A 15,370-nucleotide genomic window follows, 5' to 3' on the forward strand; every position below is an offset into this window, starting at 1 on the left:
TGAGAGAAAGAGAGAAAATGCATGTTCAACTTTTTAGGTGTTTCATTTCTATGGTGTTTGAAGCTTGCCTAATATATATATATAATTCACAAAATTTGTCAACCAGAAAATAACTTAAAATGATAGCTAACTTTGTCTATTGTGTCAGGAAATCTTCATGAGTAATCTAAGTAACCTAAGTGTTCAGAGCAAGTTAAATACATATGTGATAGAAGTTTAATACTGAATTTTTCAATAATGATTAGGTTTTATAAAATACATTGGTTTTAAATTAGCTTCCAAAATCTTTTTGCTAACTTAAAACCTTAAAGTTACACTAAGTCAAGTTAAATGATGGTAATTCATTGAATAGGTACATCACTCGCAAACAAAATAAGTTACTGAAACATTGCTTACTGAACATAAGTTTACCTACTTTTCTCTTTCTATTAGGGAGGAACTAAAGATATTTGGGTTTGTTAGTAAATGTCTTGTGCCACACTGAAAAATCACACTATGAGGAAACATATGCTTTAGATATTATAAAATAGCAGAAGAGGAGCCAAGATGGGGGAACAGCATGGAAGTTTTTTTTTGCATCTTGCATCCATGAAATACAGACAGATCAATACTAAACCACCCTGCACATCTAGAAAACTGATTTGAGGTTTAACACAACTGCACAACCCAAACCACAGAACTCAGCAGGTACGCTGCATGGAGAGGTGAACTGGGGGAGATAGAAGCCGTGGAGGGCAGGGAGCTGTTTTTTCTTCTAGAGGAAAGGGGGAGAGAGTATGGGAAAAGCACCACCCGTGAAAAGCAGCAGGAGAAAAAGTGGAAACAGCCACAGGGACTGAACTAAAAAGGGAGAAAGGAGAAAGGAGAGGATTTAAATTCCACTAAGACTCTATAAACAAGGGGAGCACAGAGTTTGAAACTCCGCAGTGGATACCAGGTGGTGCTCTGGTGGGAAGGACGAATCCCCAGGAGCAGAGAGCAAGGTCCTCAGGCCACAGAAAAGAGGCGGTTCCCCTGCTAGGAGGACATATGGTGGAGGCTGTGTGCCCTCCCCTACGGCCTCACAGGCAAAGGTGTCCGGAGACCCTGGAGAGCAACTACATTCGCTGGTGCTGGAACAAGGTCAACAGTGAAGCCTGGTGCCAGCCATGTGTTGAGATTTTCCATAATCCCTGAAACGCTGCTGCTACACGGTTGTGTGAACATTTTCTAGGGCGGGCTGGCACCCAGCTGCAGTCTCTGGGCATTGGCAGAAGCATGGCCCATGAACGTTCCTGGGTGGGGTCATCACCTGGCCATTGCTCTGTGAACGCTCCCCCAGAAGGTCTGAGCAGGTCAAAGCCACGGTCCCTCAGAAGTGAGGTGTGGGAGACACAGCTGCATCTGAGATAAAATTCAGGAGGGAGGTGCCTCCTGGCAACCTGACCGCGCTTGGTTACGGACAGTGTAAAAGCGGGGAGTGAATGGAAGCCAAACAAAGGACAGGTGCGCGATTGCTGATCGGGGAGAACAGACTTCTCCCCAAAGTCTGGGTAGCTGGGTGATGCCATTTTCACCTCTCCCGTGCATGGTCATATAAGCTTACAAGTGCCACGACAACAATCCACCCCAGTAAGCTAAGCAGCGCCATCTAGTGGAGGATGGAGCAATTATACTAAGCCCCACACAACTGGGCAAACCTCTCTCTTCAGGAACACAAATCTCTGCCTGCTTAGTTCATGGACTATAAATTGCTTCATAGTTTGACTTCTAGGGGAAAACAATGCAATTTCAATTGTATTTCAGTATGTTCACTGGTCCATCTATTCGATTTTTTTTCTCTTTTTCATTTTTTTCTTTTTCTTGAATACAGAAAGAGAAAAAAAAATTTTATTTTTAATTTTCATTAAAAATATTTTTCTTTATTTTTTTCACTGTATTCTTTACTTTTTTGTGAATTTTTCAAATTCTATTTTACTTCCATCATTTCATTTTCTTTTTTTTTAAAAAAATTTTTTTTTCAACGTTTATTTATTTTTGGGACAGAGAGAGACAGAGCATGAACGGGGGAGGGGCAGAGAGAGAGGGAGACACAGAATCGGAAACAGGCTCCAGGCTCTGAGCCATCAGCCCAGAGCCCGACGCGGGGCTCGAACTCCCGGACCGCGAGATCGTGACCTGGCTGAAGTCGGACGCTTAACCAACTGCGCCACCCAGGCGCCCCTCATTTTCTTTCAGTGTATTCATTTTTTTCAAATTTTCAAACGTTTTCCTTCCCCCACCCCCTTTTTTCTCTAATCGATAAAACTCCTTTTAATAACCTGACCAAAACACACCTAGGATCTAACATTGTTTATTTGATTCTTTTGTGTGTGGGGGGGGAGGTGTTTTTAATGTTTTAATTTTATTTTTTTACCTTATTAATTCCTTTTCTTCCTTCAAAATGATGAAATGAAGGAATTCATCCCAAAAAAAGAGCAGGAAGAAACGGCAGCCAGGCACTTAACCAACACAGATACAAGCAAGATGTCTGAACCAGAATTTAGAATCACAACAATAAGAATACTAGTTGGGGTCAAAAATAGATTAAAATCCCTGTCTACAGTGACAAAAGAAGTAAAATCTAGTCAGGATGAAATTAAAAAATGCTATAAGCGAGCTGTAATCTCGAATGGATGCCACAGCAGCAGGATGCATGAGGCAGAACAGTGAAACAGTGATATAGAGGACAAACTTATGGAGAACAATGAAGTGGAAAAAAGAGGGAGACTAAGGCAAAAGAGCACCATTTGACAATTAGAGAAATCAGTGACTCATTAGAAAGGAACATCATCAGAATCACAGGGGTAACAGAAGATGAAGAGAAAAAGGGGTAGAAAGGTTATGTGAGCAAATCATAGCAGAAAACTTTCCTAACCTGGGGAAAGACAGACATCAAAATCCAGGAAGCACAGAGGACTCCCATAAGATTCAACAAAAAAGACCATCAGCAAGGCATATCATAGTCAAATTTACAAAAGACTCAGGCAAGGAAAGAATCATGAAAGCAGCAAAGGGAAAAAAAGTCCTTAATCTACAAGGGAAGACAGATCAGGTTTGCAGCAGACCTATCCACAGAAACTTGGCAAGCCAGAAAGGAGGGGCAGGATATATTCAATGTGCTGAATCGGAAAAATATTCAGCCAAGAATTCTTTCTCCAGCAAGGATGTAATTCCAAATAGAAGGAGAGATAAAAAGTTTCCCAGACAAATGAAAATTAAAGGAGTTCATGGCCACTAACCAGCCCTGAAAGAAAATTTAAGGGTGAATCTCTGAGGGGAGAGAAGACAGAAAAGAAAGAAAGAAAGAAAGAAAGAAAGAAAGAGAAAAGGAAAAAAAGGAAAGAAAAGAAAAGAAAAGAAAAGAAAAGGATAGGAAAACAAAAAAAGACCAAAACAACAAAGACTAGGAAGGACCAGAGAACACCACCAGAAACTCCAACTCTACAAGCATCATAATGGCAATAAATTCATATCTTTCAGTACTCACTCTAAACATCAATGGACTAAATGCTCCAGTTAAAAGACATAGGGTAACAGAATGCATAAGAAAACAAGATCCATTTATATGCTGTTTACAAGAGAGCCACTTTAGACCTAATGACACCTTCAGATTGAAAGTAAGGGATGGAGAACCATCTATCATACTAATGGTCGACAAAAGAAAGCCGGAGTACCATACTTATATCAGACAATCTGGACTTTAAAATAAAGAGTGTAACAAAAGATGAAGAAGGATATTATATCATAGTTAAGGGGTCTAGCCACCAAGAAAACCTAAAAATTGTAAATATTTATGCTCCAAATGTGGCACACCCAAATATATACATCAATTAATCACAAACATGAAGAAACTCATTGATAATAATACCATAATAGTAGGGGACTTCAACACCCCACTTATAGCAATGGGCAGATCATCTAAACAGGAAATCAACAAGGAAACAATGGCTTTGAATGACACATTGGACCAGATGGACTGAACAGAAATATTCAGAACATTTCAGCCTAAAGCGGCGGAATATACATTTTTCTCCAGTGCACATGGAACATTCTCTGGAATAGATCACATACTGGACACAAATCATCCCTCAACAAGTACAAAAAGAACGAGATTGTACCATGCATATTTTCAGACCACAATGCTGTGAAACTTGAAATCAACTACAAGAAAAAGTTTGGAAAGATAACAAATACTTGGAGACTAAAGAACATCCTACTAAAGAAAGAATGGGCTAAACAAGAAATTAAAGAGGAAATTGAAAAGTACATGGAAACCAATGAAAATGATAACACCACATCCCAAAACCTATGCGACACAAAAAAAGGCAGTCATAAGAGGGAAGTATATAGCAATCCAGGTCTTCCTAAAGAAGGAAGAAAGGTCTCACACAACGTAACCTTACACTTTAAAGAGATGAGAAAAGAACAGCATATAAAACCCAAAACCAGCAGAAGTCAAGAAATAATAAAGATTACAGAAGAAATCAATGCTATCAAAACAAAAACAAACAAACAAACAAACAAACCCAGAAGAGATCAATGAAACCAGGAGCTTGTTCTTTGAAAGAATTAACAAAACTGATAAACCACTAGCCTGTTTGATCAAAAAGAGAAAGAAAAGGACCCAAACAAATAAAATCAAGAATGAAAGAGGAAAGATCACAACCTACACAGCAGAAATAAAAACAATAATAAGAGAATACTATAAGCAGTTATATGCCAATAAGTAGGCAATCTGGAAGAAATGGACAAATTCCTAGAAACATATACACTACCAAAACTGAAACAGGAAGAAATAGAAAATTTGGCCAGACCCATAACCAGTAAAGAAATCGATTAGTAATCAAAAATCTCCCATAAAACAAGAGTCCAGGGCCAGATGGCTTTCCAGGGGAATTCTACTAAATATTTAAGGAAGAGTTAACACCTATTCTTTTGAAGCTGTTCCAAAAATAGAAATGGAAGGAAAATTTCCAAACTCTTTCTATGAAGCCAGCATTACCTTGATTCCAAAACCAGACACAGACCCCACTAAAAAGGAGAACTATAGATCAATTTTCCTTATGAACATGGATGCAAAAATCCTCAACAAGATATTAGCCAACTGGCTCCAACAATACATTAAAAAAATCCCACAACCAAGTGGAATTTATACCTGGGATGCAGGGCTGGTTCAATATCTGCAAAACAATCAATGTGATTCATCACGTCAATAAAAGAAAGGACAAGAAACACATGATCCTCTCAAAAGATGCAGAGAAAGCATTTAACAAAATACAGCATCCTTTCTTGATAAAAAACTTTTAAGAAAGAAGGGGTAGAAGGATCATACCTCAAGATCATAAAAGCCATACATGAAAGACCCAATGCTAATATCCTCCTGAATGGGGAAAAACTGAGTGCTTTCCCCCTGAGGTCAGGAGCAAGACAGGGATGTCCACTCTCACCATTGTTATTCAACACAGTATTGGAAGTCTTAGCCTCAGCAATCAGACAGCACAAAGAAATAAAAGGCATCTAAATCGGCCAGGAGGAGGTCAAACTTTCACCCTTCCCAGATGACATGATACTCTAATATAGAAAATCCAAAAAATGCCACCAAAAAACTACTAGACCTGATCCTTGAATTCAGCAAAGTTTTAAGGATATAAAATCAATGTACAGAAATTGGTTGCGTTCCTATGCACCAATAATGAAGCAACAGAAAGAGAAATCAAGGAATCAATCCCATTTACAGTTGCACAAAAGACCATAAAATACCTAGGAATAAATCTAACCAAAGAGGTGGAAAATCTATACACTGAATAACTATAGAAAGCTTATGAAAGAAATTGAAGAAGACACAAAAAAATGGAAAAAGATTCCATGCTTCTGAATAGGAAGAACAAATATTGTTAAAATGTCAATACTACCCAAAGCAATCTACATATTCAATGCAATCCCTATCAAAATAACACCAGCATTCTTCACAGAGCTAGAACAAATAATCCTAAAATTTGTATGGAACCAGAAAAGACCCAAATAGCCAAGCAATCTTGAAAAAGAAAACCAAAGCAGGAGGCATCACAGTCCCTTACTTCAAGATGTATTACAAAGCTGTAATCATCAAGACAGTATGGTACGGGCACAAAAACAGACACTCAGATCAATGGAACAGAATAGAGAACCCAGAAATGGACCCACAAACATATGGCCAACTAATCTTTGACAAAGCAGGAAAGAATATCCAATAGAATAAAGACAGTCTCTTCAGCAAGTGGGACTGGGAAAACTGGACAGTGACATGCAGAAGAATGAACCTGGACCACTTTCTTACACCATACACAAAAGTAAACTCAAAATTGGTGAAAGACCTAAATGTAAGACAGGAAGCCATCAGAACCCTCAAGGAGAACACAGGCAAAAACCTCTTTTTAGCTGTAGGGACTTCTTACTCAACACATCTCCAGAGGCAAGGGAAACAAAAGCAAAAGTGAACTATTGGGACCTCATCAAAATAAAAACCTGCACAGCGAAGGAAACAATCAGCATAACTAGAAGGCAACCGACGGAATGAGAGAAGATATTTGCAAACAACATATCAGATAAAGGGTTAGTATCTGAAATCTATAAAGAACTTCTTGAACTCAACACCCAAAAATCAAATAATCCAGTGAGGAAATGGGCAAAAGACATAAATAGACACTTCTCCAAAGAAGACATCCAGATGGCCAACTGACACATGTAAAAATGGTCCACATCATTCATCATCAGGGAAATATAAATCAACACCACAATGAGATACCACCTCACACCTAACAGAATAGCTAACATTAACAACCCAGGCAACCACAGATGTTGGCAAGGATGCGGAGGAAGAGGATTTCTTTTGCCCTGCTGGTGGGAATGCAAATTGGTCCAGCCAGTCTGGAAAATAGTATGGAGGTTCCTCAAAAAATTAAAAATAGACCAACCCTATGACCCAGCAATTGCACTACTAGGTATTTATCCAAAGGATACAGGTGTGCTGTTTTGAAGGGACACATGCACCCCCATGTTTATAGCAACACTATCAACAATAGCCCAAGTATGGAAAGAGCCCAAATGTCCATCGAATGGATGAATGGATGAAGAAGAGGTAGTATATATACACAATGGAGTATTTCTTGGCAATCAAAAAGAATACAATCTTGCCATTTGCAACTATGTTGTTGGAACTGGGGGGTATTATGCTAAGTGAAATTAGTCAGAGAAAGACAAGTATTATATGACTTCACTTATACAAGGACTTTAAGATACAAAACAGATGAACATAAGGGAAAGGAATCAAAAATAATATAAAGACAGGGAGGGGGACAACACAGAAGAGACTCTTAAATATGGAGAACAAACAGAGGGTTACTGGAGGGGTTGTGGGAGGGGGAAGGGGTTAAACGGGTAAGGGGCATTAAGGAATCTACCCTGAAATCTTTATTGCACTATATGCTAACTAACTTCGATATAAATTTTAAAAAAATAATTAAATTAAAAAAAATAATGCTAATCAAATCACCACCACAAGTTTATGCCAGCCCTTTGCCAAAGATAGAATAAAATAAAAATCAAAGCATATGTTTTATTAATGGCAAACAAAAGGAATTATGAAATAGCATATTCATGAATTTGCCAATCAACTGAATGTTGATATACAACACTTCACAATTGCTTACTTCCTGGTTTTCCCTTGCAATTAAGGTTTCTAAGAGTTAAGAATTCTAGTGAATATATGTAATTAAAACCATGAAAAAAACAAAACTACTATAAGTAGTAGTATACAACTCTGTATACAAAAAAGGAAGGATGTGTTTTATTTTGTTTTTTAAAAAAGGCATGTGTTTTGGTTAATAAATAAAGAGTAATGGAGGTATGTTTTTGTTAAGGAGGAAGGAAACTTGAGGAAAACTTTTTCTCCAGTGTAAAGTGAATCAATTTCCATCACAGAACTTCAGCAGTTGCAAACTGGTGCAGACTCACAATTAGCCTGCAAGATGTGCTTTATTTAATTTAAATGACAATTAATTACCAACATAACTGAGAAGTTTTACATAAAACTCTGTATTTCTACTTTCTATTGACAACGGAGAAACATTGCCCAGTGTTGTCGTGATAACTTTGGCTGGACTTCAGTAGCAGCTTCCTCTCTTCCTTAAACAGAAATCTTGCTCTAATGGCTACCAGGCTAACTTCTTTCTTTTCCATCAGGTATTGACTCCCGGGGGCATATAAACTGGGACCCTATTCAAGAGCCTACCTTGAAAGAGCTAAGCAGAGAATCCAGGGAATGCTTCCTCCCTTCCCCCTGCTCTTCCCTTTGAGATGCCAGTCATCTCATTCAATTTCATTTTAAGACCTTGTCCAGACTCCACACTGCTTATAGCATCCATTTGTGCCAGAAATGCTAAAAGTGAGTCAAGGCAAAATGGACACATTTATTTTTATTACAAACTTAATGGCACATGGTTTGTTTTCTAGAGATTCCCTGAGTATCACAGGTTAATGTTTACCTGAATCTACTGCTTCACCTAAGCCATTTTGCAAGCGTTTCCATAAGCATGATACCAGCAGCTACAGGGGGATGCCGAGTCAGTTGGTTAAGAAAACACATACACACAGTGCATATGTGCATGCACGTGCACAGAATGCATTTCAAGTTTTCAATTCTTCTCCACCAGGAGCACAGTTCTAAATTTAGCAGCTATTTTAGTCATCCAAAGGCATCTGTCAAAGAAAGCCGGCCATGCCATCTTGACTGCACATTAAAATCTGATTGCACCTCGGACCAACTAGGTCAGGGTGTCTGGAGGTGGGATTCCAACTCCAAGCCCTCAGATGATTGCAATGTTCAGCCAAGGTGGGCAACTGCCATTGCAAGATATGCCTGCCAGGCCTCTAGTAAAGTTCTTTTTAGTTAATACATCACATGTTCCCTTTGAGCCACAGATAACTCATAGACAGTATGGATAACAATCATCTAATTCACTGGATAAGTGTTAAAAAACTATAAAGTGCTGTGCAAATAAGATTCAAAGCTAACCTTGAGGAGGAGAAGAACAATGATGGAAATGTAGGAGCCTAGCACCTGCCTGTTGAACACAGGCTTAGAAAATTTGGTTGTATTATTCTCTCTTGATTTTATTTAAGTTATTTTTAAAGACCGAGTTCAAAAAACATACATCACATATATCTAACACGTGGATAAATCTAATCATTATGCTGAAAGAAGCCAGATACAAGAGACAGATACTGCATGATTCTATTTACATTGAGTGCAAGCTAATTATGATATAAAGCAGATCAAAGGTGAGTCTCTTGGGGCTGATGCGAAGTGTTCTGTGTCTTGATGGTGATGGTGGTTTCATGAGTGTATTTGGCTGTCAAAACTCATAGTAATGTACAATTTTAATGGATGCTATTTATTTTATGCAAATTTGTCCTCAATGAAGTAGAAAAGGGAAAAAAAATAAACTCACAGAAACCCAGTTAGGAAAAGGTAGTATTATTTTCTAATTTTGTGTATCTTTAAATCCTGAACTTCTGGAAGAACATCAGCAGGGCAAAGGTGGAGGAAAGACTGTAAACAAAATGAAAGATAATTTTTTTGAGGAAACTCTTGGGCTCTGAATTGAAAGGAGCATGGAGAGGGTATAATAGTGTCAATATTTTCATGTGTCTGAGTGAGCCAGGGCTCCCTCAACCATCCTCAAAGTACTATTGCTCTTACCATGTATTTTTTGCTGCAGTTTTCACTCTGGCAACATTTACAGTTATTATCATTCTCCAGTACAAGAAGAACTGCTGCTACTATAAGCATCTGTAGTAGGAAAGAGAGGAGATATCAGAAATGGAATACTAGTCATAATCAGAGCACAGTGATTTAGAGTAGGGACTCTGGGGCCAAGGGGACCCGGGTTCGAATCCCAGGTCTGCCATTTTCTAGCGGTGCAAATTTGAGAGTCCTTCCCTATAAAATGGTTTTGGAGACTCACTTCTTTGGGTTGTTATGAGGTAATGTACGTAAAATTTTGAACATAGTGCTTGATTTATAGTAAGTGATTGATAAATGATAGCTATTATTATCCTGATTACCAGTCATCAAAAGTTAATGATTAAGCAGTAAATGGTATGGACATAGGAATACCACCCTGGGCAGCAAACCCACATTTCTCACTGACTCGGTTGTGGAGGTCAAAGGAAAATCATTCACCAGACTTTGCTGTTTGCCAGACTCTCTCCATTTACTGCCCTCTGGGAATGCAGGTAAGAAGCATAGTTAATCTGAAACTACAGGTCTTGGGATGCCTGGGTGATCTGTTAAGCGTCAGACGTCTGCTCAGATCATGATCTCACTCACAGTTTGTAAGTTCAAGCCCCACATTGGGCTCTGTGCTGACAGCTCAGAGCCTGGAGCCTGCTTTTGATTCTGTCTCCCTCTCTGTTTCTGCCCCTCCCCCTGCTCATGCTCTCTGTCTCTCCCTCTCTCTCTCTCTCTCTCTCTCTCTCAAAAAAAAACAAACATGAAAAAAATTTAAAAAAAAAGAAAATAAATTGAAACTACATGTCTTAGTTCAAAGTAAAGTCGGTTTAATTTCCCTAAGTATTCAAACCATCTAAGGTTCAAATTTTCGAGTGTGCTTTGTCTTTATCAAGCCAACAGTCTGGGAGAGTTCAATGTATTCTACTTCCCTTTCTTGGTATCTTAGGCAAAGGGCTCACGTTCTGGAAAGAACATAGATTTCTTTATTGTTACAGTTCCTGATTTGGGCAGGTATGGACTGTGAATTGCTTCTGGAAAATTCTCTACCTATCCTTCACTCTCAATGTTCAGGATTGAATCTTGAAGCTGAGTTCATCACTATTTTACTATGTGTACTCAACATTTCCAGTTTCCAAATTCCTTCAGCTTTCATTTGTCTGTTTATTTATTTATCTATATTCCTCTTCTTTCTCCAAAAAGGATTCAATGCAGGAAGAATAATGTTTTTCAAGAATTCCTTGACCATGGAAAATAGAGAACAAGTTCTTTTTCCAAGTTTTAAATTTTATACGGAAAATAAACAAAAGAGTCCTATATTCTCCTCCTTTCAACACCATTAGGTATCACAGATTTTAGTAGATTCTGGTTTAATCTTAGTGATGCCATACAACTGATCCATTTATTACAATTACATATCGAGGGAAACAATGGTGAGAGAAGTCATGGTTCATCAGATATAGTAACAGGCTTCATTCCAATATTATTAGAAATCATTAGACCTGGACCCAGGAACCCTGTGTCAAAAGAGAAACACAGGCATTGCCCGTGTTGAAAGAGAAACTCCTTTCTTTTTTTCATTGTAAAAAACTGAATAACTAAATAACTGAAACACAGGGCTCAAGCATACTAAAGGAAAATTACCCCAAATCCCACCACCCTCACATGTCTTTTATGTATTTACTCCCAGTGTTTTACCACATGTATATATTTTACTTAGATGGAATCGTAATTTATTCACATTTTTTGTATCTTTTTTTGCCTAACACCAAATAATATGCACTTTCCATGTTATTACATCTTCGCAATTATAATTTTCATCACCATATGAAGTGAATGTACCACAGTTTACTTGGCCAATTCTATGCTAGGGTGCTCCTACTAATTATTTGCTGCCAGAAATATCTGTGTGTCAATTTCCTTATTATGGATTATTTCCTCAGAATGAATTTTCAGACATTTTCATGGATCTTAATATAGCATATCAAGATCTTCTCCAAACAGTTTGCATCTATTTATAGTCTGATCACCAAACACTCAATAGGTACCTATCATATAGCAACTTTAATAGCATTGGGTGTTAATACTTTAAAGTTGACTCCCTTGCTATTCAAAATAGTAACCAAATGAAAACTGCCTTTCATCATAGCTATTCAAATACCATAATACCCACAAAGATGTAGAGATAAATTATAATGCATTTTCTTTTTATGTTATTGGAAGTATGATAAGCTTACAGGGCACAATGTGCTGTTTTTAGATATGATATGGTCAGGAAAAGTGTTTTTTCCTCTAAGTTGCCAACATGATTTACTGTCAGTTTGTTTTTAAAGAGTACAAAGTCATCAGGAAAACACTCATGGATGCTTACTGTAAATAACTCAATTTAGTTTTCAAAAACATGCTCCATTATTAGGAGTAAAATATAAGATTATTTAATGATAATGTGGCCCATCATCGAGTATTTATAATCACAATATTCACTGACTCCCTACTACATATCAGCCTCCATCCTGGGCCCTTCATTCATGAGATTTTATTGAATCCCCACAATTACCCTAAAAAGTAAATGCCATTACTCCCATTTTCCAAATAGGATACTGAGGCTCAAAGACACTGAGTAACTTGCTCAAGGTCTCATGACACAAATGGCAGAACTTATATCTGAATGCAAATTTGTCTGAATCTCCAAATCTCTATTTCCACACGGTCTTTATACCTCTCCAATCTAGAGAAATTGTGAAGGCAGATAGAAACTATTCTGGAAAAGAGCAATGCCACTGGAAATTAAATAGCTTAAACCTACACACAGGGTTCATGAGGACATAATATTTCTAAAGCCAGCGTCCCACATACTTTCATTAGGACTAATTTCCTACATTGCATGAGTGACATAAATGGGCAGCTTACCGAAAACAAAGCTGCCCTCCCAAGTCCTCACGGACTACCAGCCTCTCTACCCCCACCCATCTTCCAAATCCCAAACCCAGGATTAGTAGAATGATTTTTCCATTATTCATCATTTCTGCTAGGAACAAGACAATTCTTAGTAAAAACATCCCCCTTTGCAATCCCAAGTCTCCAAAGTCACACTTACCATGACACCTGAGAAACAGATTCCTTCAAAATACCACACGTAGTTGGTGAGTTTATTGCTGGATGCATAGGAAGTTTGCCCATTTGGGAAATACAGTAATATATTCACAATTATACTCCAAAGTGCAAGCGGAATCAGCAGACCACTTAGGCAGCCTCCACATTTCCGAGACCCCATTTTACCCTGCTCAGAACCTGCAGGAGATTGCAAGAGTGTAGAATTACATAAAACCTAATTTTCTTCCTACCTGTCCTTTTTTTTTTTTTTTTTTTCTCTTTGAGATTACCTACCACTTTCTGAGTCAGAGCCCTTTACTTCATATTCATGAGAAGCCCAGGACTCAGCCAGAACTGCCGCTCACAGTCTCTTGGTGTGAAATAGTGGTTTACTGTTTGGAGAACAATAGACAATGATCAACGGCTGAAGAGCTGAGCTGGTCTTCATCCTGTGCCAAAGGAATGCGGTGTTTTTACTGCATTTTAAAATAAGTCATTTTCCTCCGGATTAGAAAACTGAAGACTTAACCCTGAGCATAATTTTAAGAAGGAAGTTGGGATTGTGGGGGTTGGAACTGAATCTGGCATATTTCATCCAACAGTGAACAAGAGAGTTTATATCATAGCATAGTATGTGGTGCGCTTGCTCAAATATCCTGACTTTATATACCAGCCTTTTATTCAATGTTCTTTATTTTGTGCTCACTATCACCAAACTTTGTTCAAACTGTAGGGACCACAAAAAGAACAAAGAAAGAGACAGGCTGGTGAGTGAGAAAAACAAGATAACACTGTTGGTGAGTTTACTGTTGTAATACCAGTAAAGCTTTCCTTCTAAGAGTTCATACCTGTTATTACTATCTCTCTGAAAAATAATAACAGAATTAAATTCATATCTTTCTTACTGTTTAGGAAAATGGGTAAAAGAATTTGGGTAATTTGATTAAGACTTTATGAGCAATAAGTTTGAAACAAGGATTTAAGAATTCTCCATTCCAAATGATTGTCTTAAATTGAAAGAGTCACAGATCTCCTCCAATTTGGATGGCATGAGGAAAGGATTAAGGGAAGGAATTCTGACGCTAATATGTTAAAAATGATGTAGACAATGGTGGTAAGGAACTCAAGGATTGCCCGGCCTCGTTGCCGCTCCTTTATTGGTAACGTCAGAACCCTGCTCAACTTAACTTTCTTAATCTCAATTTCCTCATCTATGAAATGGGAATTAAAAAAAAAAAGTTACCTTCCTCAGAAGAAAAATGTGGAGATTAAACAAGATTATGTGTGCAAACCACAGTGTCAGGTGATATGGGAGGAATAGGCAATAAATAGGAGCCACCAGTAATAATAAAAAGAAATGGGGCACCTGTGTGGCTCAGTTCATTGAGCATCCAACTTCAGCTGAGGTCATGATCTTATGGTTCATGAATATGAGCCACCATGGGGCTTGCTACTGTCAGCTCAGAGCACACTTGGGATTCTCTCTCCCCGACTCTTTGCCCCTCCCCTACTTGTGCACACACATGCACGTGCTCTCTCTCTCTCAAAAATAAATAAACATTAAAAGAAGAAGAAGAAGAAGAAGAAGAAGAAGAAGAAGAAGAAGACGACGAGGAGGAGGAGGAGGAGGAGGAAGAAGAAGAAGAAGAAGAAGAAGAAGAAGAAGAAGAAGGGAAGTTAGAGGGACTTAATTGTCAAAATAGTACAGAGATCAGAAGTAAAGTCTGTTTATTTATCCTCTCTTGGTACCCAAATAATATCTGTATCATGAGCTCTTAAAATCTTGATCCCAGAGTGTTTACAGTAATTTTCTGGTGTCCTCCAGAGAGTATTAATATTCTAGCAATATATATACTTTTAACTCAAGAGAATAAAAACTTATTTTTATATAAATAATTTTAAATTATATTATATTTAAACAGTGCTTATTTTCAAAAACTGAGATATTTGAACCACTTTTGGATTCAAATAAAACAAACCTAGAAACTAACAGTCTTATTCTATGATGGGTTCCAAAGAGATTACTTGGTACCCCCTGGTAAATGTGATTTTGTTTTGTTTTGTTTTGTTGTATTCTGTTTTGTACAGTGTTTTCCAGCAAAGTGTATCACAAAGTCTGGTCATTAAATCTTTTTTTTTTTTCCCCAGGGACATAGAAGAAAACTAAAATCATATTTACTCGAACCCTTAAGATGATGGGGAAAGCAACAGTTCTGGCTGAATATTTATTGAGCACCTCCTATGTGCTAGGCACTGTTCTAAGAGGTGGGGAGAGATGGATCCGTGAGCACAACAGTCCAAAATCCTTGCCCTTGTAGAGCTTACGTTCCACTCTGGGAAGACTAATGATAAAAAAAAAAAAAAAAAAAATACAGCTTGTCAGGTAATGGTAAGTGTGGCTAAAATAAATCAAGAAAAGGACAAGTAGGAGTGCCAGAGAATGGGGTTGGGGATATCATTTCAAATAGAGTGGTCAGGAAAGACTTT

General features: G+C 37.9%; 1 protein-coding gene across 3 annotated transcripts in view; it reads right to left on the reverse strand.

The window, feature by feature from the left end:
* TM4SF18 (transmembrane 4 L six family member 18) overlaps positions 1-15,370 on the reverse strand; it is a 35,022-nt gene that overhangs the window by 11,520 nt on the left and 8,132 nt on the right. The window contains exons 2-4 of one of the 3 annotated variants that reach the window (XM_047876308.1): positions 13,178-13,275; positions 12,888-13,081; positions 9,761-9,850 (exon numbers count right to left, since the gene is read on the reverse strand). In XM_047876308.1, coding sequence (XP_047732264.1) covers positions 9,761-9,850; positions 12,888-13,064 — 267 coding nt within the window. In that variant the 5' untranslated portion in view covers positions 13,065-13,081; positions 13,178-13,275. Of the gene's footprint in view, positions 1-9,760; positions 9,851-12,887; positions 13,082-13,177; positions 13,333-15,370 lie in introns of all 3 variants that reach the window. The other 2 variants (XM_047876309.1, XM_047876310.1) reach the window with 2 other exon arrangements.

The sequence above is a fragment of the Prionailurus viverrinus genome, chromosome C2 (assembly GCF_022837055.1).
Source record: "Prionailurus viverrinus isolate Anna chromosome C2, UM_Priviv_1.0, whole genome shotgun sequence".
Classification (NCBI taxonomy): Eukaryota; Metazoa; Chordata; class Mammalia; order Carnivora; family Felidae; genus Prionailurus; species Prionailurus viverrinus.